Raw genomic sequence first — 26295 nt, 5'->3', positions numbered from 1 at the left:
GTCCAGATGACCTGCACAAAATTCAATATCCTCAAAATGGGTGACTTTTTCCCTGCTGGCCATATATTGGACCCAGATGACGCGCCCTCTTTCCCGGACGCGACTTTCATGGACAAGTTTGTTCTGGCTAGACTTTGATCGGCGCTTCGGGCCCAGTTCCCAGATTACCCGTTGGAGCCTATATCATTCTCTCCACTCACAAGGGGGATCCATTTGATATCGCAACTCTACAGAGCATGTGCTGATTTAATCACATTGAATGATTGCAGGGTGCGCAACCCTTTGGAAACAGATCTGGGCAACTTCATATCCGACGAACCATGGGTAACTTGCTGCACAATGACAAAAACAGTATCCTTAAATAGCAGGCACAAGTTGATCCACTTCAAGTTTCTGCGCACAATGTACGTCACTCTGGCTAAACACAAGATAGACCCCAATAGATCTCATCACTGCCAGCGATGCCATTCACCTCAGGCTGCCTTTGCCCATTTAGCCTGGACATGCCCACGCATACACACTTTCTGGGTGGATGTTCACTATACATTGAGCAAGATTATACAGATACAGATGAACCCCCTGCGCGAGATAGCACTCCTGGGCTACGTTGTCCAACTCCCCCTTCAAGTTCGTCGATTTGCTGCCATCGCTTTGCTTTGGGCCAAAAGGGAGGTGGCGATACACTGGGGCGGTAGGAGAGTTTCCACGAAACAGGACTGGATCCAAAGTTCTGAGAAGTGATCAATATGCCGACACAATCCATCCCACTTTCAGACCTAGAGACATCTAGGGTCCCTTTAAGGCCTTCCTTACAGCACAACTACAGGAGCCCCCCCACACAACAGGAGCAGGGCATTGTCCCAACTGGAGTGGGTTAAATTGACACTAACACAGTATTACTGATTAAATTGTATGGCGCACCCACCGCCTATGGTTTTGGTCCATCTCTATTTTGAGAAAACACAGTTGGGTGGAGGGGACGGATGTTTTTATGGGTGAGATAAGTGTATTATCGCTCGAATCGGGCCTCTACAATATTGTATGTATGTTACTTCGCATTCTATGTCAGGAAGAGGAGGCGAGGATTATGCATGATCTTTCTTCATTTATTAAACAGCAAGTTGAAAGTGAAACAAAAAACACACTCCTTGAACTACATCTCCCATGAAACCAACCGGTAACCATGGGTACCAAGTATCCAATCACAGTCCATAAAGCCATTCCATATAAGCAATGGTCCCTCGTAGTCCTTCCTCTTTCTTCATTGCTGCCCCCGTCAGTTAAGTCCCTTCACGCATTTCTTTGACTTGGGGACTTGACGCATGGGGTATTTCCTTTGTACTGTATATTTTACTGTTTTCTGATTAGTGTGTCAATTCGGGTTATTTACCCGCTAGGTTGGATACGCGGTAGGCTTTTGGCCCGAGCGTTTCTTAATTGCTTTGTGCGAGTGCGCAGTGTGGTGCCGACTCGCGCTGCTGTTTTTCTCTGTTTCACCACAGCGACCTTTGCACGCGTGTGGTTGAAACGTGCAGGGGACCTCAGCTCTTCTGGTAGCTTTGTTTTTCTCCCCTCCCTCCTTTGCCTGACACAGCGTGTGCGGTAAGACCCACTATTTAATTTGTTTTTCATTGCTCACAGTTTCTTTGCATTTGCAAGTTTTCCATGTTATTCTGTGACTGGGCACTGGTGAAGGGGGGAACCCTTTTGTATTTTATTGGGTGTGTTGTACTTGTTTGGGTGCCCGGCCCTCTGATGATATGTAGTCTCATAAGGAGCATGATAATGTGGCCTTACCCTCACAGGGGGAACAGCCTTTCCAGGGACGCCCTCCTGCAGAGGTGGACAAGCTCCTTTCTTCGGCCATTGCCCAGGCGCTTGCACCCCTGCAGGACAGTGTCAGCACATGTATTTAAAAATAGCGCTGGCATCCTGGGTTATGTAGGGGCTGGGTCTAGTGGCATTCACACCGTGGTGCCACGCAAGGCTGTTGGGCGTGACGCGGGGCACCTGGAGGGCTTCAGTAAGCTAGCAGAAGCCTTCCATAAGAGTGCGCGCAAGCTGCGAAGCGCACCCTACCTGGAGGAAGAGTTGCCCGGGAATACTGGTGACTTTGTCACCCCGGAATTTGACCCTGAGGAGGGGTTTCCCGATGGCGGAGAGGGTTAGGGTGATGATGATGATGATGATGTTGAGGACGAGGATGATTCCTCTGATGATTTGCAGGATTCTAGCAGATCTTGGCGCCCCCAGTCTTCCTGCTCGGATGTGGGGGATGGAGAGTCACTTGCTTCTGATATGTTTGATCCGACCTGCATTTTTCGTCCGCGTTCTGCGGATTGGGTCCCTGATAAGAAGGTAGCTGATTATGTGGCGCAGAAAATTCGGCAGCCTCTTAATCAAGAAGTTAGGTCCCGTCTCCGGTGGGAGTGCCCAAGGCCTTCTCTTCCCAATGATGGCACAGCTACCCCAGAAATTGACCCAAAACTATGTACCTTTTTCGCGAAATATATGAAAGATCTTAAAAAGGGCATAGATAGGTCTTGGAGGGCTTGCCAAGGCAAGCTATTGGATATTGTTGGTCCCCTCACCAAGATTGAGCTGGCAGAAAGGTCACGCGAGTCTGGACAACCTCTCCCTACGGATGATGTCGCCGGGTGGGCGCAGAGGGCTATGTGCCTTTTAGGCAACGCCAACTGCGTAGTTTCGGCTGAACGTCGCCGCTCCCTGTTGTTGAAAATAGATCCAAAAGCTTGGAGAATCGTCATCTTCTGAGGCCGGACAGGTGGCACAGGGCTCCCTTTTTGGCGATCCATTTGTGAAAGAATTAGGGAAGTTTGTCACCACCTTTTCAGCTTTGGACAAGGCACAAGCTTCAATGAAGATCTTCCACAAAAAGGTTTTTGGTGGGCTGGACAAGGCAGGGGTCGCTCTTCCGGCCGACAATACAATCAAGGCCCCAACAGAGTGCAGGCCAAACGCAACAACGGCTGGAATGATGGTCGTCAAGGCACCTTCTACCCCTCCCGTGGTGGCAGAGGAAAGAACAGAGGCCGTGGTGGAGGTCAAGCCAATTCCAGAGGATACAATGGTAAGCATAGATCTCCTCTCTCCTGTTTGTTGGGGGGCAGGATTTCTCTGTTTCTAGCAGAAGGAGTAGTTTCTGTCCTGTAACTCCAGTTCTGTAGTAGGGGTATCTCTGTTATAGTCATAATCTAGTGAATAGTCCCGCCCATGTGCGTGGACCCCGGAGCAATCAAAAATAATCTCTTACAGTGTCAAAAAATGCAGAAAATGCATAGACACTTAAGAGAGAATTTAAAGACAGATAATGCAGCCAAAAGGCTACACTGTCCAGTACTTCAACTAGAAATTTCCACCATAAAATCCACAAAACAGCAAAGCCTGTACAGATTTCCCTTGCTTAACAGCAAAATCCCTCAGGAATGATAGAGAGAAGAACCTGGACAGACAAGCCCCATAGGCTGCCATTATGTGGCTTAATTAGGATACTGTGCCTTTAAGAGAACCTTCCAGAACCTTCTCTCAGTATCCCAGAATGCATAGCAGGTCCAACTTAGCCTCAGTTCTTTTCGAGGGCGTAGGAAACGCCAGACCTGTAGCATTATGATCATGAACAACACTCCACCGGGGAGGCGGGAGGGCGCTTATGACTATAACAGAGATACCCCTACTACAGAACTGGAGTTACAGGACAGAAACTACTCCTTCTGTAGTAGGGGATCTCTGTGTATAGTCATAATCTAGTGAATAGAATGGCAAGCCCATCCCCACACCAAGCGGCGGTGGAGAATAAAATAACGCCACTACTGTGCGAACAGATTCCGCAGCGAAGCCTGCCCAACCTGAGCGTCTGCCCTGGCATCAGTGTCCAGGCAGTAATGCTTAGCAAAGGTATGGACCGACTTCCAAGTGGCCGCCTTGCAGATCTCTGCAATGGGAACATTACGGAGCATAGCTGTCGTAGCAGCTTTGCCCCTGGTGGAATGAGCCTTAGGCTTACCTCCTAAGGTCTTATTAGCTTTGTAGTAACACAACTGTATGCAGGACACAATCCACCTCGAGATGGACTGTTTAGAGGTAGCAAGACCTGTCCTGACTGAGCCATAATTGACGAACAATTGGTCTGACCTACGAATATCTTTAGTCTTATCAAGATAAAACTTCAGCACCCTCCGCACATCCAGGGAATGTAAAGACCTTTCCGCCGGAGATGAAGGATTCTGAAAGAACGTAGGCAAAGTGATAGTCTGATTGATATGAAAATCAGAAACAACCTTGGGAAGAAACTTAGGGTGAGTACGCATAACAACTTTAGCATTATGAAATACAGTATAAGGTTCTTGGCAACACAATGCCTGAATCTCACTCACCCTGCGGGCCGATGTAATGGCCACGAGGAACGCCGCCTTCCAGGACAGGTGCTGCAACGAAGCCTTATGAATGGGTTCAAAAGGCTCCTTCATCAATCTGGACAGCACCACATTCAAGTCCCATGAAGGCGAAGGAAGCCTGACAGGAGGGAACACTTTCTTCAAGCCTTCCAAAAAATCTTTGATCACAGGGATCTGGAAAAAGGAAGTCTGTGAAGGGCCTTTCCTGTAGGCAGTCAAAGCAGCCAGATGAACCTTAATGGAATGGACATTAAGGCCCGACTGCGCCAGATGAAGCAGATATGGAAGGATGACATCTTCCTTGCATGACGTAGGGTCATAGTTCTTAGACTTGCACCAGATGCAAAACCTCTTCCACTTGTAAGCATAGGAAGTCCTAGTGGAAGGTCGCTTAGACTCCTTCAGTATGCCCATACAATCCTCTGGGAGATTCAGATGGCCATATTGCACTATTTCAGGAGCCATGCCGCCAAACTCAAAGACGAGAGGTTGGGGTGCACCATCCGCCCCCCGAACTTCGTGAGAAGGTCCGGCCTGCACGGCAGCTTCATGTGAGGAAGGAGAGATCGGTGAAGCAGGTCCGTGAACCACCACTGTCTGGGCCATTCCGGGGCAATCAGAATCATTCTCGCCCTGGATTGAGACAGCTTGATGAGAACCGCCGGAATCAGGGGAATTGGTGGAAAAGCGTACAGAAAGCTGTTCGACCAGTTGATCCATAACGCGTTCCCCAGCGTCCCTGGCTGGTAGTACCTGGAGGCGAAGCCTCGGCATTTGCTGTTTTCGGCGGTGGCAAACAGATCTACGTCTGGAGTTCCCCACCTTGCGAAGACTTCTCCTAGTACTTCGTCGTTTATGACCCATTCGTGGTTTTCCTGCACGATTCTGCTCAGCTCGTCTGCCTGAACATTCTGCACACCTGGCAGATGGGTGGCCGTTATCGACAGTCCTCGAGCCAGAAGCCAGTGCCAGATCGCCTGCGCCTCCTGCGACAGAGTGCGCGATCTCGAGCCCCCCTGCTTGTTGAGGTAATACATCGTAGTCGTGTTGTCCGTCTGAACAAGCAGAGAGCTGGTCTGAAAGGACGGATGAAAGGCCTTCAGTGCCAAGTGAACAGCTCTCAGTTCCAGGAAATTGATGTGGTACGTGGACTCCGTCGGGGACCACGTCCCTTGAATCTGCAGATCTCCGGAATGCGCCCCCCAACCTAGGAGAGACGCATCCGTCACGATGGTCTGTGTGGGAATGTCCTTGTGGAAGGGAACGCCTCTGAGGAGATTCTCCTTCGAGCACCACCACTTCAGAGACTGAAGAGCATGTAGAGACAGTCGTATCCTGTCGTCCCAAGAACCTCTCCTCTGGTCCCACTGATCCTCCAAGCACTCCTGCAGAGGACGCATCTGTAGCCGTGCGTGAGGAGTGAGAAAAATGCAAGAGGCCATCGATCCCAGTAGAGAAGACACGGTCCTCACCGTCGTAGACGGAGTTTTCATGAGAGCCTGAGCCTTCCGAACGAGTGATAAACGTCGCTCTTCCGAAGGAGACACGCTTGCTGACAGCGTATTGATGGAGGCCCCCAAGTACTGGATGCACTGCACCGGAATCGGGACCGACTTGGACATGTTGATGTGCAACCCCAGCCTGTTCAAGAGAACGCACGTCTTCTGGAAGTGTGCTCGAGCTTCCGAGAAGGAGGAGGCTTTGATCAACCAATCGTCCAGGTACGGGTAGACAAACACCTTGTTCTTCCTCAGGTGTGCCGCTACCACTGCCATACATTTTGAGAATGTCCTGGGTGCAGACTTTAGTCCGAAGGGTAGCACCGTGTACTGATAGTGATTGGTGCCGACTTGAAAGCGCAGAAATTTTCTGTGTTTGCATGCAATGGGCACGTGGAAGTATGCGTCCTGCAGATCTATGGCACACATCCAGTCTCCCCGTTGCAGCTGAGGGTAGATCTGATGCAACGACAGCATGCGAAACTTTTCTCTGCGAATCCACTTGTTTGCCTGCCGCAAATCCAGAATGGGCCTGAACTCGTTTTTGTCCTTCTTGCGGACAAGAAAGAACCGAGAGTACAGACCTCTTCCTCTTTGAGACAGAGGTACGTCTTCGATCGCCCTTTTCCTTAGCAGAACGTCCGCCTCCGTCTGAAGCTCGCGCAGTTGATACTGCGAGCTGACGGGAGGAATCGATGGAGGAGGGCTGGTGAAACGTAGACTGTATCCATTGCAAACAATATTCAGCACCCACTTGTCCTGAGTAATTTTTCTCCACTCTGCCAGAAAAAATTGAACGCTTCCCCCCACCGGAGCGGGTAACGGACGAGGGGGAAGTAACAGCTCAGGGACGGGACCCGGCCGGGCCCTTGGTCGCGGTAGAGGACTGTTGACGACCTCTACCACCCTGTCGCTTCTGGAAGGGCTGCCTGTACTGCTGCTGCTGCTGCCGCTGTTGATGTTGACCAGCAGACTGCCCCCTTCCACGACCCTGCGCCCCAAACCGACGCTGGTACTGTCGGAAGGGTTTCTTTTCCTTGGGCTTTTCCAGGCCCACTGCCGTCAGGGTCTCCGCTTCGGCCTTCATCCTGGCCATCTCATCATCCGCGTGCTTCCCGAAGAGGGTATCTCCGGAAAACGGGAGATTCGCCACGCGTTGCTGTGCCTCCGGTTTCAACGATGTCAACCTGAGCCAAGCATGGCGTCTCTGGTGAATCCCGTGGCAATATCCGTGCGCGGACAGCAACGATATGTCTGCTGCAGCGCCGATGGCCTGATTAGAGACCAACATCCCCTCCTTGACGATCTCCACAAAGTCCTCCTTGCGGTCTCGAGGGACGAGGTCTGCGAACTGCTCCATCGAGTCCCAAAGGGACCGGTCGTAACGTCCCAGCAAAGCCGAGTCACTGGCTGCCTTCATGGACGAGGCGGATGTCCCACACGCCTTGCGACCAGCAGAATCGATCCACCGGCTCTCCTTGTCCGGAGGCACCGTGGACGCAGGGGAGGTGGAATGAAGCTTCCGAGCAGCAGTCACGATGACTGAATCCGGTACCGGGTCTTTCCACAAGAAGGCTGGGTCTGAGTCCGGAGCCCTGTACTTTTTCAGTATCCTGGAAGGGACAGATCTCACCGTCGCCGGCGTCAGGAATAGCTGTTCGGCGGGCTCAAGGAGCCCCGGCACCAGAGGTAACAGGGGGCGAGACAAGTGCCTCTTGTGTAAAGTCTCAAAGATTACCGAGGTAGAAGCCGTAGGCGCTTCAACCTCAATGCCCAACTTCGCCGCACCACGCAGGAGAACCTCCTGAAATGTGCTAATATCGTCTATCGGAGACACCCTAGTCTCCGGCGAATCGGACAGCGTGGGCGAGTAGGAACGGGTCCCAGAAGGAGAACGTGACCTGGACCGACGTCTCTTGTGATGATGCCTGGATCGTGATGAAGATCCGCGGCCACTCCTCGATCTGTCCCGTCTCCCCGAGCGAGACCTCGACCTCTTGGGCCTCGGACGCTCCTTCGGCCTCCCAGGGTCAGGAGCTCCAGGCTTCTTAGGAGTCTTCTTCGGAGGCGTCGGGAACTTAGGCATCGACACCTCCCTCCGTGGGATCGGGGGTGGAGGGGCAACCGGACGCGGGTCCCGCGGAGCCGGCTTCGGAGGCGGGGTAGGGGCCTTCGGAGGAGGACCCTTCGGCACAGCAGGCCGCGGAGGAGGCGTAGACGGCTTCATCGGAGTATCCACCCCGGAATGCGCCGGTCCCGGCGAGCCATCACCTCTACCAGAGAGTGGGGAGCCCCCCACAGTCCTGGGCCTGTCCTTAGGACCTACAGACGCTGAAGACCGGTGTCCAGACGACGACCGATGTCCCCTCGACGTCGAACGGTCCTTCGGCGTCGACCGAATCACACTCCTCGACGTCGAACCGTGTCTTCGTCTCGACGTCGACCCCGACCAGATCGACGAGCCACGAAACCTCGACGACGGGCGATGGTGCCTCGACGGCGACCTCGACCTCTTCGCCGGTCTCGACGTCGACTTCCTGGATCGCTTCGACGGCGACCCTTTGGATCTCCTCGACGTCGACCTCTCCGACCTTCTCGACGTCGATCTTCTCGACCGTCTCGACGTCGGCCTTTTGGAATGCTTCGACGTCGACCTCTTCGGCGCCGGAGATGCCTTTTGTCTCGACGGCGACCTTGACGACGAGGATCCCCTCGACGACGATGTCCTCGACGGCGAACGGCGGTGTCGCCTCGACTGCGAGCGCCGACGCCGGGCCCTCCGATGTCGATCACTCGACGCCGACAGCGACGACGAGGATATCGACACCGGCTTCGACGGCGGCCGGAACACGTTCCTCGACGTCGACGGGCGACGTTTTCTCGACCCAGAGCCCTGGGGAGACCTGGAACTGGCCGTTGACCGTCCCCTCGACGTCGTGGTCAGCGCAACTGACCCAGACGGAGACCTTGGGCGCGGGCTGGTCTTCCTGCCCCTGGGGAGCCCCCCAGAGGCCTCAGCATGGGTAGAAGGAGCCCCTCCTGACCCACCTCGTGCCTTCAGCTTCCTCTCCTCAAGCCCCTGAAGCCTGATCTTCTTCCTCTCCTTCAGGGTCCTTCCAGAGAAGCTTCTGCAGATCCTACACTCCTCAGGGATGTGGGAAGAGGGAAGGCAGAGAATACAGACCTCATGGGAGTCTGTCTTGGCCTTCTTTCTTGAGCACTCAGGGCACTTGTCGAATAATGCAGGCATTATTGGACAAAAAAGAGTGCAGAAACACAGAAAGAAAGTCACCAGAGTACTTTAAAAGTACCAAAAATCGAAATCAGTGTAAAACACCAACAAAAACCCTTGAAAGGGAGAGCTCAATGCTCCAGGGTCCTGCTTGCAGGAGCCGGAAAAAAGAACTGAGGCTAAGTTGGACCTGCTATGCATTCTGGGATACTGAGAGAAGGTTCTGGAAGGTTCTCTTAAAGGCACAGTATCCTAATTAAGCCACATAATGGCAGCCTATGGGGCTTGTCTGTCCAGGTTCTTCTCTCTATCATTCCTGAGGGATTTTGCTGTTAAGCAAGGGAAATCTGTACAGGCTTTGCTGTTTTGTGGATTTTATGGTGGAAATTTCTAGTTGAAGTACTGGACAGTGTAGCCTTTTGGCTGCATTATCTGTCTTTAAATTCTCTCTTAAGTGTCTATGCATTTTCTGCATTTTTTGACACTGTAAGAGATTATTTTTGATTGCTCCGGGGTCCACGCACATGGGCGGGACTATTCACTAGATTATGACTATACACAGAGATCCCCTACTACAGAATGGGCGTTTCTCACGTCAGACCCTTGGGTGTTGGAGACGGTCCAAGGTTTTCACATAGATTTCTACGGGACACCCATTCAAACTTCCCGTCCACGTCCCTTAGTGTTTTCAGCCCTGGAAGAGTCTCTCATAGATCAGGAAGTTCACGATCTTCTTGCCAAAGGGACTATTTCTTTTTCTCGTCTCCATCCTCGAGGTTTTCTAAGCAATATTTTTCTAGTAGAAAAGAAAGGAAAAGGATTCAGACCGGTTATCAACCTCAGGTCTTTCAACGAGTGGCTGGTTTACCGTCACTTCAAGATGGAGGGGATTCACCTCCTCAGAGATCTCCTCCAAAACGATTGGTTTGTTTGGCTGGATCTCAAGGATGCTTACCTGTCAGTACCCATCTTTTCTTCCTACTCCAGGTTCCTTCAGTTTCAGTGGAAGGATCAGATATTCGAGTTCAAGACTCTTCTCTTCGGTCTTTCCTCAGCACCTTGGTGCTTTACCAAACTTCTCAGACCAGTTGTGGAACATCTACGGACGAAGGGCATCCGGTTGATCATTTATCTGGACGATATCCTTTTGATAGATCAGTCCAGGGACCAACTTCTCCTCCATCTGCGGACAACCACTTCTCTTCTGCAGAATTTGGGATTCACTATCAATGCTCAGAAATCAGATCTTGTTCCCCAACAGAGCATGATTTTTCTGGGCTTTCGCATCGACACGCAGGATGCTACCTTGAATCTTCTGCCTCAGAAGATTTGGAAGATCAAAAAGGAGATTCGGAAAGTTCTCCGTCGAGACAGGCTCTCCTTACGGCAGTTGGCCAGGATTGGTGGGTTGTTGTCGTCTTCGATACAAGCCATTTTTCCGGGGCCTCTGCATTACAGAGCTCTTCAGAGGTTGAAGGCCTCGCATCTTCGGAGGGGCCTCACCTACTTGGAATTGGTCTTCTTGACCTTGGAAGCCAGGTCAGAACTTCAGTGGTGGATAGACCACATGGAAGCTTGGCACGGGAGAGCGATTTTCGGTTCCCGTCTGGATCTGGTGATAGAGTCAGATGCCAGTCGCCTCGGCTGGGGAGCCAGTTGTGGCTCTCTCTCAATGGGAGGCAGATGGACGGAGGAGGAACTTCTTCTTCATATCAATTGTCTGGAGCTCCTGGCGGGCTCCTTTGCCGTCCGATCCTTCACAACGAACAGGGTCTCCTGTTGTGCTCTCCTCAGAATGGACAACACTACAGCGGTGCAGTACATCAACCGTCTGGGAGGTACTCACTCCAAAATCCTGGCGGAGCTTGCCAAGGATTTTTGGCATTATTGCCTTCAACGTCAGATTTCGGTGACGGCAGAGTATCTGCCGGGGGATCAGAATTGTGTGGCGGATTGGAACTCCAGACATTTCAGGGATGCCAGTGACTGGAGGCTGGACCCTGCCGTGTTCCTTCAGATTACGAGCCTTCTGGGTCTTCCTCTGGTGGATCTTTTTGCGTCCAGATGGAATGCACGACTTCCCCACTTTTTCAGTTGGAAACCGGATCCAGGAGCGGAAGCTGTGGACGCTTTCTTGAGGATTGGTTGGGGTTCCTGGCTTATGCCTTCCCTCCCTTCCTATTCATCCAAAGAGTCACAGCCCAGGTTCGTCGACAGAGAGCCTCTCTGATCCTGATTACCCCGATTTGGCGGGCCCAGATTTGATTTCCGTCCCTTCTGGAATGGTCTTGGGACAGGCTGCATCGTCTGCCCTCATTCCACGGAATCCTGTCAGATCCTCTGGGTCAACCTCACCCCCTGGTTCTCCAGGGCCATCTACATTTTATGGCATGGAGGATTTCAGGAGACGATGGACTGACAACTCGCTTTCGAGAGGCGCTGAGCTCCTTATCCAGCAAGCCTGGGCCCCGGGTACTACCAAGCGGTACAGATCCGCATGGAGGAGATGGGTTCGTTGGTGTGTGGAGAAACACCTGTATCCCGTGGGCGCCAGCTTTATTGAGGTAGTTAACTTCCTGGCAGACCTTTTTCAACAGGGTTTAGCTTATTGCACCATTAATTCCTTAAGGTCGGCCATTTCAGCAGGTCATTGTTTGGTGGATGGTGCCACAGTTGGTGAATGTTAGACCTGGCACCTTGGCGTGAGTCTCCCTTCCACTTTATGCTGATGTGCCTCATGTGTTTTGCTAGTGTTAGCTGCTCAGGGCACTGTGCCACTGCCAATCAGTGCAAGTGCTCCCTATGAAAAGTGTATACATTGATTGGTTTCCATGATTGGCTTATTTGGTTTACTGTCAGTCCCCAGTAAAGTGCACCAGGAGTGTCAGGGCTTGTAAATACAAATGCTGCGGGTGGGCCTGCAGCACTGGTTGTTCCACCCACAGAAGCGGCCTAGTAAAATGTGTCTAAGGTCTGCCATTGTAGAACCTGCGTGCAGTCTGGTACTGTCATGCTGGCTGGGCAAGTGCACCCACTTGCCAGCCCCTAAACCTTACCTTTACTTCGTGTGAGTCCCCCCTATGGTAGGCCCAAGGGAAGGGTGCATTGTAAGTATAAGGTAGGACAAGCCCTGATGTGTGTGGCATGTCCGAATAGTGAATTACAGCCATTTTCGTTTTTCACTATTGTAAGGCTACCTGCTCTCCATAGGACAGAATGGGCTGCTGGAATTATTACACTCTATAATCGTAGCAGACTCAGAGAGCATGGTAGAAAGTCAAGTTTAGTATGCCTGAACTCAGAATAATAAAATACATCTTTTAGTAAAGTTTATTTTAATATCCTGCATATGCAAATACTACTTTTAGAAAGTTAGTATTTGCTTGCCTAACCATTTCAGCCCGCCTCTGCTAGGATGTGTATCTGCTGTCTGGTTTCTGTGAGTGACAGGGCTGGGGCTGACAGGTGGTGAATAGAGGGATTACACCAGGATGGGTGGGGGGGGAGTGCCCCTTGACTCTGAATAGGGCTGTGCTCTGCCACCCCAATGCCGGCTCTGCCCCCTGGGGAGCTGCTGATGTCTCTGCCCTGCACCTTGTAAAGAGAGAGGGGAAGACTGTCAACAGAGTACACCTGGACTGTACTTGTCACTACAATGCTGCCTCCACCTCTTGCGGAGCGTCTGATGTCCCTGCCCTGCTCACTGAAAGAAAAGCCAGAGCTGCCCAAAACAAAGTGCTCAGGGCCTGGACTGGATTAGGCAAAGGCCCCCCTGGCCTGCAAGAACAAAGGATTTGTGGTATAAATGTAGGAGCCCTGCTCCTAAGAAATCAGATCCTGTTTTTGATCCAAGAAGAACTCTCTGCCTGAGGAGGAGGAACCGGGAAAGCTGAAGGAGGAAGACTGTTCCTATCCTGGGGGACTGGCCTGCAGTGGTTGCCTTGCTGCCAAAGGAGAGGAAGAAACCCTTATCAAAGACTTGCTTTTACTTTTCTACAAAGAACTTGTGCTTCAAAAACGATCTCCAAGGGCCTGGAAGTGAGCTTGCCCCCTGAACTGAGCCCCAGGACCATTGGGCTCTTCTCCCCCCTTCGAACTGAGCTGCTGGGCTTCCTGTGTTCGTGCCCCGCTGAAACGCCGTCGCTGAGTGCGCCCTGTTAATCCCGACCACCTTGAAGTGCCTTGAGCCGTGCTGTGGCTGCCCCGGCACCGCATGTCCCCGCTGTTCCCAGCCGCCACCAACACCGTGTCCCCCGGAGGCCGCCCGGCACCCTGCTCCAACCCCCCCTCAAGGCCAAAGCCGCACCGCCCGCCTGACAGCCGCCACAAACTTGTAATTGCATTTGCCCGGCAAGGTACGGTTCGTACGCTTAAAGTGTACCAAACCGCAACGTATCCATGCTTCCTGAGGCCGCGCCGCACTGGGAGAGCCGCCCTGTACGTCGCGTACAGGCCGCTCCGTGCCGCATTGCCGCCTCCGTGACAGCCAGCTCCGCTCCGGACCAGCCTTTGCATTTACCCAGCCAGGTACGGTGCGTACATTTGCCAGCGTACTGCACCGCACCGAGTGACACTCCCAAGGCCGCGCCGCACTGGGAGAGCCGCCCTGTACGTCGCATACAGGCCGCTCTGTGCCGCATTGCCGCCTCTCGGGAATTGGTTCGCCACGAAGGGACGCCTACGCACCCGGACTTCACCAGCGACCCGGACCTTCCGCAGCACCCCCCTCAGGTCCCGCTCCAGCGCCGTATGTCTCGACACCCGCCACGAGCCGGACCAGCTTCAGAGGCATTGCCGATCACAGTCCCAGGTACGCCGCTTCTCCCTGCATTGTCCGCGGCGAATCCCCCACAAAGGTACTGTGCGCAGCGCACCAAAGGGTGCACGTCTCGGACCAGAGGGTCCACACCGTTAGTTGACTCGTTGTTTTCTTGGTGACCATCTGAGAGTCGCACCAGTAGCGCGAGGCGCACCGAACTGAACATTAAGTACAGAATTCAACAGTAAGCATACTTTGCCAAGCACTCTTGACCCCAAGCAGTATTGTGTGCATTTAAAAACGTTATTTTGGTCTTGTACGTAAACCTGCATAGAAAATATATATTTACATAAAGTCTACATATCTTTTATAAAAACCTAGACTGGTGTCCATTTGTGGTGGGTCATATGATTACTGTGTACTATCATAAATGCTTAACCTAGAACGCTCGGGGATTAGCCTGGTCTGCTCGCGCCACGCAACCTAGACGGTGAGCAGGGGTTATTCACTAGAGTAAGTCCCTTGCCCTGACTAGAGGAGAGGGTCCCTGTTTGTCACAAGTGCATACCTGTGCCAACCAGAGACCCCCAAATCTAACAGTGAACATCCCTGGGTGTGTAAGCTTTTGAAGGGTATTAGACATTCTCGCCCCCCAGAGCCTCATTATGCGGGTCTTTGGGATGTTAACTTAGTTCTTCGTTTACCGACTTCTTGGCAAGATAACGAATTCCTGTCCAGGAAGGAGATCTTAGCTAAGTTGGCTATGCTCCTTTGTCTTATTTCCTGCAAAAGAGCGTCTGATGTCAGAGCGCTTGACATTACTGCTCGGATTTTTACCCTGGAGGGGGTTACATTTAACATTTCCAGGAGAACCAAATAAGTACAATGTCAGTAACTTATCCTGCTTTCCCTGATTCTCCAAAATTGTATGTAGTCAGATGCTTGAAATCCTACGAGGATATGACATTGGAGATTCGACCTCCTGGTAAATGGCAGCTTTTGATTGCCATTAAAAAACCGTTCAAGGCGGTATCCTCCCCGACCATTGCTAGGTGGGTCAAATGGATTATGTCGGAATCTGGCATTGACACCAGGAATATGGTGCACATTTTACTAGGGGGGCTATGGCTTGCAAGGCTGTCCAGGTAGGTGGCAGGCTGGAAGACATTATGAACGCGGCTAATTGGTCTTCGGAATCCACTTTTAAAAGTTTTATTTCAAACCAATTCATGAAGCCGCAGCGTTGGTGGTAAGTAAGCTTTGAACATGCATAATCCTCGCCTCCGATTCCTGACATAGAATGAGAAATTTCCTAGTTAGCACAAAGGAAAGTTTCAATTCTATTAAGGACGCGGAGGCGAGGATTATCCCCCCAGGCAATCTTCTTTGCCTCCCACCCTGACGATCTGTCTGGCTTGGACATTCTGATATATATTTCTACGTATCAGGGAAGTACTGTTGTTCTTATGATTCTTTGCTTTCAGTTCTTGGTACAATGGCCATTTGCATTATTGTTCTTGTTCTCTTTATGTATAATTTGAATCCTAATCATATTCATATGTACTTCATTCGTGTTTGCATTCTTGATTACATGGTATTCTGCCTGATAGTCCTTTGCTCTCTTTTTATTCATGTGTTTGCTGGGCCTGGATATTATAGTTTTTTCTGTTCTCATAGGAACTGATCCCAAAGCGGAATAGGAAGCGGATGGCTTAACTTCCTGCAGCAACGAAAGAGGAAGGACTAAAAGGGACCATTGCTTATATGGACTGGCTTTATGGACTATTAGTGGCTACTTGGTACCCATGGTTACCGGTTGGGTTCATGGGAGATGTAGTTCAAGGAGTGTGTTTTTTGTTTCACTTTGAACTTGCTGTTTAATAAATGAAGAAAGATTATGCATAATCCTCGCCTCCGCGTCCTTAAAAGAATTGAAAGTTTCCTTTGTGCTAACTAGGAAATTTCTCATTTTGCATTACCTGCTGTGCAACAAAGTTAATTGATATCGAAATGCCACATGATCTGTAACCGAGCTGTCTACTATTTGGGTTCAGTGCATTGCTTTGTTTTACACAAAAATGCTAAATAAAAAAAAAACTTGCTCACCTGCAGCTGGTAGGCCAGGTCTGACTCTGCCTTCCTTGTGTTCACCTCGATGTCATAGGTTGCTTTCTTCAACTCAAAGTCCCGCTGGGCCTTCGCCATCTCGATCTCGCTGATGTACTGTGCCGACACCTTCTCCTGCATGGCCTTTGCTTCCTGAAGAGGCAAGGAGGATGGTAGTGATTAGAAGAGGGACTTGACTTCCTGAAGAAACCACGGAGAAGGGCAGAGATTAGAAGAGGGACTTGCTTCCTGAAGAGGCCAGGAGGATGGCAGAGATTAGAAGAGGGACTTGATTTCCTGAAGAGGCAGGGAGGATGGCAGAGATTAGAAGAGGGACTTGCTCCCTGAAGAGGCATTGAGGAGGGCAGAGATTAGAAGAGGGACTTGACTTTCTGAAGAGGCAAGGAGGAGAGCAGAGATTAGAAAATGGACTTTACTTCCTGAAGAGGCAAGGAGGAGGGCAGAGATTAGAAGAGGGACTTGCTTCCTGAAGAGGCAAGGAGGAAGGCAGAGATTAGAAGAGGGACTTGCTTCCTGAAGAGACAAGGAGGAGGGCTGAAATTAGAAGAGGGACTTGTCCCCTGAAGAGGCAAGGAGGAGGGCAGAGATTAGAAGAGGGGCTTGCTTCTGATGAGGCAAGGAGGGCAGAGATTAGAAAAGGGACTTGCTTCCTGAAGAGGCAAGGAGGAGGACAGAGATTAGAAGAGGGACTTGACTTCCTGAAGAGGTAAGGAGGCAGGCAGAGATTAGAAGAGGGACTAACCCAACCATGAGCAGAAAATGTTCTCTCAAGAGTGGTCAACAGTAGAAACTGTGTATACACAGGACTGTCTGTGGGAAGAAGCAAAGAGAAGGCGGTAGGGTGAGTGGATTGGGTCCAGCTCTTGGACACTGTAGCTCAAGGCAACTAGGACAGATCCTAGAGCACCTAGTACAGCTCCTAGGAGGCACACATTCAAATCATCTGTATATCAGAATTGCTTGGCAGAAGTTCAAAAGAGATACATCTGGATTGTGTCCTAATTTTACTCAAAACAGGGTATGTCCTCAGGTTAGACTGACAAGTATTATGCTCCTGTGCTTTCTTTTAGGCAGCGATCGTGTCTCTGTGAACGATGTGTGCGCTTTCTCTCCGGGGTCATTGTAGGGTAGTCAAACTTCAGAACATCATTTAGAATTCCATAATGTCACCATGGAATGGAGAAAGTAGGCGAGCCAGGGTTTAAAAGAAGGCTTAGCTCACAGATCACAGACATCAGACGATATTACAAAATAAGACGAAGAAAGATGTGGTGATGGCGCTGTGGGAGGCAGGTAAGAAGGTCTGAGGGAGATGTGTCCTACTAGTTTCAAAGATCAGGATACCTAGATACAGGATTGAGCACGCTCGGTTTCCACAGCACCCAGATGATCTCACCTTAATGCCTGCATCACGTTTCGCTTCTGCTTCTCCCATTCTGGCATCTTTCTGAACTTGTGCCGTCCTGGCTTTTCCCAGCGAGTGCAGATAATCCTAAGAAAGTGGCGAAAAGAAGGAATACGTAAACAGCAGCTGAGAGAGTTCAAGCAATCCTAAGAGAGAGAAGGGCAGTGGGGAAAGGAATAAGCAAATATAGGAATGGCAAGTGAGAAGCAGTCCCTGAAGTGAACCAAGTCATAAGAAGTGCCTTCTACACCGTACAAACTCTTCGTACACCTAGAGTTTCCATAGAAGCTCCATTCAACCATCTACCTGGTCCTGTCACACCCGGAGTCCAACTTTGTGCCCCACTCTTCCTACAGCAAAGAATCCAAAATGCAGTAGCCTTATCTACTACTACACCTCTGCCCGTGTGATCATAATACAGTAGACCTTTACTGGCTACTCGTTGCCAGATACTGCTCTTCAAGCGGCTTGAAGAGTTTGGTGCTCCAAACCTCATCTCGGTAAAACTCGCAAAATTCTCCCACAATTAAACTCTTCATTCTAGACCCAAAACACCCTACTGATGATGCTGGGTCTGGTGGCTCAATGGACTAATGCGTCCACTGCAGGGGCCTGCATTCAAACCTCATGGTCACAGGTTCAAATCCCGACAGGTCCACTCAGCCTTTCATCCATCTGAGGTCGATAAAATGAGTACCATTGAGTTGGGTAACATTACACGTCTGTTATTCAGCACCAAGATACCTCCGGGTGAACATGCGCTTTACAAATACACGTTATGTTATGATCCAATACTAGAAAAAGTTATGCTTCAGTGGAACCTCCTTCTGCACACAGGCAGCACAATTATCAACCGCTCTCCCACCAAAGCTGAGAGTCCCTCAAAACCACCTGGAACACAAGAAGGTGATAAAAACAGGCAAAAGAAATAAACTGTCATCTGTGAGAGACACATTCCTGGCACCAAGTTTACAGACATGGCGTCCATCACCGGGTGGATTATGGAGAATTGATTACGCCTGAAGTAACTGGTGGTCTGTGTAATAATCAAAAAGTGGGGGAGATGGAGGTACTAGGTAGGTACACCCTCCAATGTACATGTAGTTCACAAAGCATCTGTAAATGTCAGATCCAAGAAACCTAACCAAGGGAATGGGGATTCCGCAGAATGTGCGAAAAAAAGACCCCTGTCCAAAGAATAGAAAATAATTTTCTCGAGTCCCCTCACTCACCCAGGGTGTCATCTAGGTGACATGCTTCATCATTGGGGCCATCCCAAACAGCTGCTGCTTGGGGCATGCTGCGACTTGCGGAACTACGTAGGAGCACTTTTTTGTGAAGAAATGTGTAGTGCAGTGTTCGTGGAGTGGTGAAATTGATCTTAAAAATACCTAGCTGGTGAGCTAATGTTTTATTCTCGCTCCTAGTTGGTATGGATAAAAAAGGGGGTTAAATAGTAGGGAAAAGATTTAAATATCATGTGTATACTGTCCCTAATATTCGGTCGACATGTTTCGTGGTATCCCCTAAACCTCTTCTTCAGGACCACACGGGGACCAGCCCCATGCGTGCCACTCCTTGTGAAAACATATTATAAAGTGAGGCTGCACAGCTAATGTGTGAGCATCCGATTCAAAATACATACGGTTTAGTCTTTGACTCGTTGTATTTATGCTTTGGCAATACTAAGCCTCATGGTCTGCCGGGGTAAAGGGGGTTGTAGTCATACCTTCATCGAAGCACACCTCCGTCTAATAACACCTACTGGCACCCAGGCAACACACAGGGGGGTCCCAGCTACACCGAAGCTGGAGTTCCATCCCTGGTGCTTTCATCTCGTTAGAAAGAAGTCACTGGAGAAGATAAACTGATCACAGTGATGGTTCTTTCACTTGGTCACACTGGGGCGCTGACGTGCACCTCCTGGAAAGAGGATCGCACTGCAGCTCAACAGCGTGATACAAACATGAGTGTGAGAGGGGCTGCGGCAGGTAATCCACACAGGTGTAGGGTGCATGCAATGCTCTTTCCTTCACTCCCTGTTTGCTAGTAGGGCAGACCTAAAGTAGGGCCCCTGCTGTCTGCTGGGCAGGATCCGAAGATGAAACCAGAACAGAAGATTAGCTTCTCACATTTCATACCACTGGGTGGGGATCCCTTATACCGTAACATTATTCTGTCTGCCCCACATTTGATGGGAGGAAACAGATATTGGGGGGTGGGGATCTGGTTGGAGAACTTTCCAAACCAACCCAACAAACATAACCTTTCAGCATCACAAGAAGGGTGGAACTGGAACAGGAAACTGCATCTGTCCTCCAAGATCTAGAACCAAACCTTCCCAAAAGGTATGGCTAGACCACACTCTCACTAACTATCGCTGCTCTCCAAGCATACGAGCAGATATATGACCACAGAGACACTAGGAAGACAACCCATTGCTTGGCACACATGGCATTGAAACATGTCACACACAGGCCAGACCATCAAACTGCATCATCCAGCCAAACACAGCATAAATAGAAAACTTAAACCCTCCATCCTCCTCTTTGATGTAGTACACGCTCAACGCAGCAACAAATGGCAAGGTAAGAGCACCACTCCGGCCATCACACACAACACAAAAAGCTTCCCACAGAACCCACACTGCCAGCCTACACTCTTCCAACCAAGCACAAACTACAGAGCAGAGTACTTCCTGCCCACGAATCACTGGAGTGCCTTGGTATGAGTAAGATGAGAGATAGAAATATAACCAAAATATAAGACAGGTGGGGCAAGGTAATATGTATCTGTCCCTGAGTGAGTGCAGGTAATATGGCTTTGAAGAACACTCGTCCTCTACCTCCCAAGAACCGATCAGGTGCCTCCAGCATGATCAACAATGGTGGTAGGGCAGTGTTCACCTCTAGACACCCTCTTCCCACTGTGGGCAAAGATGTCACCCCCCTACCTGGTCATCGTGAATGTCCTTCAGAGTGTAGCTGACCACGCTGATGCCCATGTTCACCAGGTCAGATGACGCCACCTTGAAAACCTGCTCCGAGAACTTCTGCCGGTCCTTGTAGATCTCCTGGAGAGAGAGGACCAAGAAAAGGTGAGGGAACAAAACCAACAGGGAAGAAGGACGAAACACATTTACAAAAGACGGGGGATGGACAGAGTGGATGCCATGTCAACGGGTTAAGGTTAGAGACCAGGCCGAGCTCACGGGGAGACGTTTTCAGGAGACTAGCCGACATGAGTGGACTGGAAGCCGACAGTGACCCACACAGTCTTGGCTCCTAGGGTCGAAGAACCTACTGTTCTAAGACCCAGAGTAATTCGGCTTACATTTCCAAACCACCCTGGAAGGAGATGCACATGGCTACCCCAACCAGGCCCTTTAGAACATTTGGGGAAATGGTGGCATGAGGGGTTTGAGATTTCTGTCTAACAATCCTGATACACTTATAAATACACACTTGCAGTAAGCTCTTTTATAGGCTCAGTATCACACAAGATTTGTCATTACTAGATGAAACGTTGCTAGAAGCGATCCAATGGGGGGGGCGATCTCAAACTCCCTTTGTTTTACAATGAGAGTGACCAGTGCCATAGTGTCTAAACCTAAAGGAAATGGTACGCCCCACGGTGACGATGAACCTTGTCACGTATGATCCCATCACTGCACCTCTGTTCCTCACAGTGGAAGAAGTAAAGATTGTCCAAGGGAAGTCCTGTGACCATCAAGAAAGAATGGATTAAGATCTACTCTCCTTTCCTGAGATACCAAGCAGTTCTGGTGGTTTAGAAAAAGAGCACTTCCCCTCAACCCCATCTTCAGAGTCAGGATTACTGTTAGCCGGATGAATCAAGGTTTGAGAAACAGCATCCAGTACCAGAGAAGCTTCAAAAGTAACAGTAGGGACCAGACTCTGCGTAGACACCGGCAAGACCTCAGTCAAAATGAATGCAACAGAGCACACAAATCAGGAATCTAAGATGAAGCATAACCAGTCTAGCATCTTTAATGGCACAGTCTGCTGCAGCCCTTTACATTTTGACCCAGACATAATCAGTCTGTATAGCTTCTACGCACGGTTCTGTGCATTCAGCTTTGCAGTCCAACTGCAGCCAACTCCGATGTACTTTTTTGTTGTACACCTTAATTCAATCTACTGTAGGACAGGTTTTTTTTAATAGTATCAGTAAAAACGTCCTTGCCCCAGGTCCGCTGGTACCAATGGACAGGCTCATTGACCCGGAGGGACTCATGCTCCACCGCCAAGATGTCTTAACGTCATTGGTGGATTTGGATTTAGGATGCTGACCAAACCCACAGATGCTGAGTCATGGGTAAAGGGGTGTAAATGGTAAACATCAGCGGTCCCCTATCAAAGCCTTTGCATGTAACCTGCAATGATACAACACATATGAAGGCTTTCAGGACCCTTGTTTACTTTTACTTGTACAGTTGTGCTTAAGGCTCTCACTGCACTGAAATCCAAGCTTTCTAGGGATGATACAACAAGCTGTGTGCTTCCTCTCACCCAACGAAAGCTGTGTGCTTCCTCTCACCCAACGACTGCTACAGAGAGAGCGCTCGCATAATAGCCACGATTCTCGCTCCCACAGATTGCCACAGCTCGCTAGCATCTGGTCTTAGCTTCCTTGCTCTTACCGATGTGTTAACCACAGTGCTAGTATCTCGTTCCTCATCTGTCCCTTTTAACGCGCTGCTCAAAATGACTCGCACTCCTATATAGTGTATGTTCGCCCTCATTCTTGCTAAACTTGCCAGACACTGAAACAAGCTGTCACCAGAGAGTTCTTAAAAAGACTCTGTTGCTGCAGTGTGACCACAGAGCTCTCCCCCCACATGGGACCTACTGTGAACTTACACCACGGTACAGGAAGAGGTGGTAGGAAAGCAGCGCTGGAAGCCAGACTCCTGCTGGACGGTCAGTCAGCAGATGCCACCGGCTCCTACATGGTAGTAAATAAGAAGGAGCAGTCTCCTCCTCCTGCTTCCACACCCTTGGGATGCTCCGCAAGATCTTCAGGTGGGTCCCAGTGAACACCAGGAAGACAGTCACGCAGGTGCTCATCACCAGTGGACTGGACTACGGGAACACACTATATAGGAATCACTGCATACCTCCCAAAGAGGCTACAAACAAAACTAAACGCAGCAGCAACATTCATCCTCAACCTCCCCAGAATGACCCACATCACACCCCAGCTCAGTAAACTCCACCGGCTCCCGAGTCACAAGAGATGCCAGTTCAAGATGCTGACCCAGGGTTACAAAGCCCTGCACAACGAAGGACCAGCAAACTTCAACAAACGTCTGACCTTCCACCAACCAACAAGACACCCTCGTTCCGCTTCTTTTCCCTCGCAGACACCCCTCGATCTCCCGAAACAACAGCGGAGGATGCTCCTTCTCGCATCTGGCAGCCAAGGCGTGGAACAGCCTCCCCCTGCACATCAGGACCGCACCGTCGCTCCAGCAATTCAGGAAAAAACTGGTTGTTCAAATGATCAAACCACCAGGCAGCAGCCTAGAAACCTACATGCATCGTGCTGTGCCCGATTCCAGCGCCACCTCTGCGCTCTCACTCTACAGTTGTCAATGATGGAACAGGCAAGCCTTGGAGACACCCCATGAAAAGAAGTAAAACATTAAGATAATATCTGCATGGTTGGTCACCACCAGAGAGGTGGTTCCATTGCAAGGCGCCTGCTATGAACCATGAAACAGATCAGGTGGAGGAGATGGACAGAGCTGGTGGGACGCCTCACAAGCAGCCACAGAATGCCTTACCTCGACGGTCATGTGGGCCATGATGGCTCTTTGGTGGCCCTCCAGCGTCTCCAGCGAGATGTGGGCTACCTCGTTCTCTGACTTCCCGAGGAACATCTGACAGGCGGCCGCCAGCATCTCTTTATTCTGCCCTTGGATCTTCACCTGTGATGGAGCAGGTGCCGTAGGGGTAAGAAAGGTGTGGGGGGGGGGGAGGGGGAGGAGGAGGGAGAGAAGGTGGTGAGAAGTTAGATGTGGAGCAAAGACCAGAAGCTTGAGTGTGTAAAATCCGAGGGGTAGCTCTGCTGTGAGCTTCTAAAATCTGAAAACCCTTATAGATAGTTCAGTTGTTCGAGTCCTAAGGGCTGGATAGCCAGAGGCATTCATGTGGTGTCTGCATAATATCTGTGTAATCTGAAAGAGCCTGTGAGATCTGAAATCTAAGTGTAGGAGATCTGGGACACCTTTTACCTGAACAGGAAGGACTCAGTTAATCCGAGGTCAATTTTGGCTGTTTTATCCTTTGGGCTCTGTATAACTTGAGGAATAAGTCATTAGCCAAGCTTCCTCTTTTATTTATATGTTTTGCCGTCTTATTCCAGAGTAGAACTTTACCAGAGTGTCCAAGATCTTACAGAGACTTGACCTAGTAAGGCAGCCTTGCATCCCTTTTTACGTAAATTCTACCAGAACAAACTGGGGTTACCAAAGTCAGTTTAATAAAGATTAATTTTGAATAAAATCACACAGGAGTGATCATGTCAATTTGAGTGGAGTTAAATCCAAATGTAGAGATCATCTATGGATTATAAATTACCATCCTCCTCCATAGGTGAACGTTAACCCGAGGAATAACTCCACTGTCGGCGCCTGTAAATACTGTGTCACCTCAGTGATATCTCCACTGTCAGAGCCCGTTGGATCAATGTAACAGGAGTGATAGCTCTGCTGCCTGGGTCTGTAAGATGTTTGTAACCTGTAATAGCTCTGCTGTCTGGGCTTGTAAGATCTCATAATATGAGCGACAGATATCCTGGCTGCGAGCATCAGAGCCTGAACCAATGCCTCGCGGCTCGCTCTGCTCGCTCTGTGCCCCATGTAGTCCAGGTTGACCCAAACACTTGGGCCTGGTGCACGAGCGCCTTACCTGGGCTATGCCAGTGACGGAGATTGGGACCCCGTGCCGCGTGTACACCTTCTCGCTCTTGACGTTCAGAGTCAGGGTGTTGAGGGAGATCCTGGATGGGGGTACAGAGAAGGCATGGTTAAAATAAGGCTCAGGCCACAATGCCTCATACCACTGGCCGGAACTGTATCTAAGCCCTAAGTGAAGGGCGGGGCCTGCCCTATGTGCCTGCTGGATCGGTCTGTCTAGAACACACTGCCTTATGTGCAGACGGCAATGGGACTGTAAACAGACGGCAGTGGGACTGTAAACAGACGGCAGTGGGACCCTACGCAGACGGCAGTCTGAGGATCCAGATGGCAGGGACTACTAAGCGTTGTGCCCTGCATCATGAGGATAGTGGGAAGTAAATCTAGAGAGTGGTCTGGGAAGGAAGACTAGAGGGGGGCACGGACGGTAAGGCCTTGGATGGAGGGCTGAAGAGAGGGGGATTGGAAGCAGGGCAGGAGGGGTGGACATTGGAAGTAGGGTACTGGTAGAAGGGTCAGAGGGGAGAGAAAGTATGTCTAGAGAGGGAGACGTGAAGAAGACTATAGAAAAAGGCTTGGGACGGAGACCTATGGATGGCGAGTAGGGGTAGAAGAGGGTAGTGGTAGGGCTAGAAAGATGACAGAGAATCAGAGGTAGGAAGGGCGGGGTGGAAAGTATGACTGGGGCAACAGGAAACAGAGCTAGAGAGAGGACTGGAAGTATGATAGAGAGATGGGCATGGAAAGTGTGGTGAGAGGGGTCATGGAAGTAGAGGCGGGCACACAGGTAGCAGGAAGGCATGGGAAGGATGGCACTGGAAGCAGGGCTTTAGCGAAAGGGACGAGGAATTATGGCTAGAGAGGGAGAGAGAGAGATAGGAAACAGCTGGGAACCGCAGTGCATGTCGAGTTGGAGAAATGAGCATGAGAAGTAAAGGTAGAAAGGGGGGCACAAAGTAAGGCTAGAGAGGGGCAAGATGAGTAGGTAGAGAGAGGACCATTGGCAACAGTGATAGAGGGGCCATGGGCAGTATTGATAGAGAGGGGCATGGGAAGTAGGGATAGAGAGGGGCACAGGCAATAGTGATAAAGGAGGCATGGGCAGTCCTCCTGCTCCTGCACCCCAAGCAAGCTTATAAGTCAACTTCATGCCAATTCCCACTCAGTGCATCAAGGACCACCACCTCCCTTCTCATCTACAGACCTCCCAGGCCAAACAAGGGCTTTATTGATGAATTCTTAGATCTCTTTGCCACCTTGTCAATTCGATACACTCATGCCAGCCTGTTAGGTGACGTCAACGTTCGAGACAACACAAGCTGAAATTAATACACAAGTATTCTTCAACCTCATCAATACACTCACCGTGGTGCAGCATGTTACACAACCAACACACTCCAAATGCCACATCCTCAACCTTGTCTTCTCACCACCACCAATAATCCAATGCAAACCAACAAAATCCCCCTGAACTGGACCGACCACTTTACCATCCCTATTTCCCTGCTCATTGTCCTACCCACAAACCAAGGTCAACCCAAAAGAAAAGACCAAACCTTTAGATCCTTTAAAGACTTTTCCATAGAGAACCTAATTCTTGAACACATCTCTCACCCTATGAACTCCACGTTCGAGGCTTCAACACCCTTCTGAACAACTTCAGGATTTTTTTGTGCGGACATCCAGACCCCAATAACAACATGCCAGGGCAAGCCATAGCATCTAGCACCCCGATACTCTAAAAACCCTGCTGACAAACGATCCAGCCACAGACAGTAAAATACACTGACAAAAAAGAAAACTCCTGAGGACCTCTTGATACTGAAGTCTCTCTTAGCAACATGGGGAAAACTTATCACGTCAGCCAAAGTAAAGTACTAGACCAACACCATCAATGAAGCCACCAACAGAAGTA

General features: G+C 50.3%; 1 protein-coding gene across 1 annotated transcript in view; it reads right to left on the bottom strand.

Moving 5' to 3' along the window:
* LOC144754144 (flotillin-1) overlaps window positions 1-26295 on the bottom strand; it is a 181108-nt gene that overhangs the window by 68063 nt on the left and 86750 nt on the right. The window contains exons 4-8 of the mRNA XM_078641723.1: window positions 24373-24463; window positions 23247-23390; window positions 20391-20510; window positions 17429-17524; window positions 16012-16164 (exon numbers count right to left, since the gene is read on the bottom strand). Of these exons, the coding sequence (XP_078497849.1) occupies window positions 16012-16164; window positions 17429-17524; window positions 20391-20510; window positions 23247-23390; window positions 24373-24463 (604 nt within the window). The remainder of the gene's footprint in view (window positions 1-16011; window positions 16165-17428; window positions 17525-20390; window positions 20511-23246; window positions 23391-24372; window positions 24464-26295) is intronic.

Source organism: Lissotriton helveticus, chromosome 5_1 (genome assembly GCF_964261635.1).
Source record: "Lissotriton helveticus chromosome 5_1, aLisHel1.1, whole genome shotgun sequence".
Lineage (NCBI taxonomy): Eukaryota > Metazoa > Chordata > Amphibia > Caudata > Salamandridae > Lissotriton > Lissotriton helveticus.
Note: the sequence above shows the minus strand (reverse complement) of the source record. Positions and strands in the feature narration are given on the sequence as shown.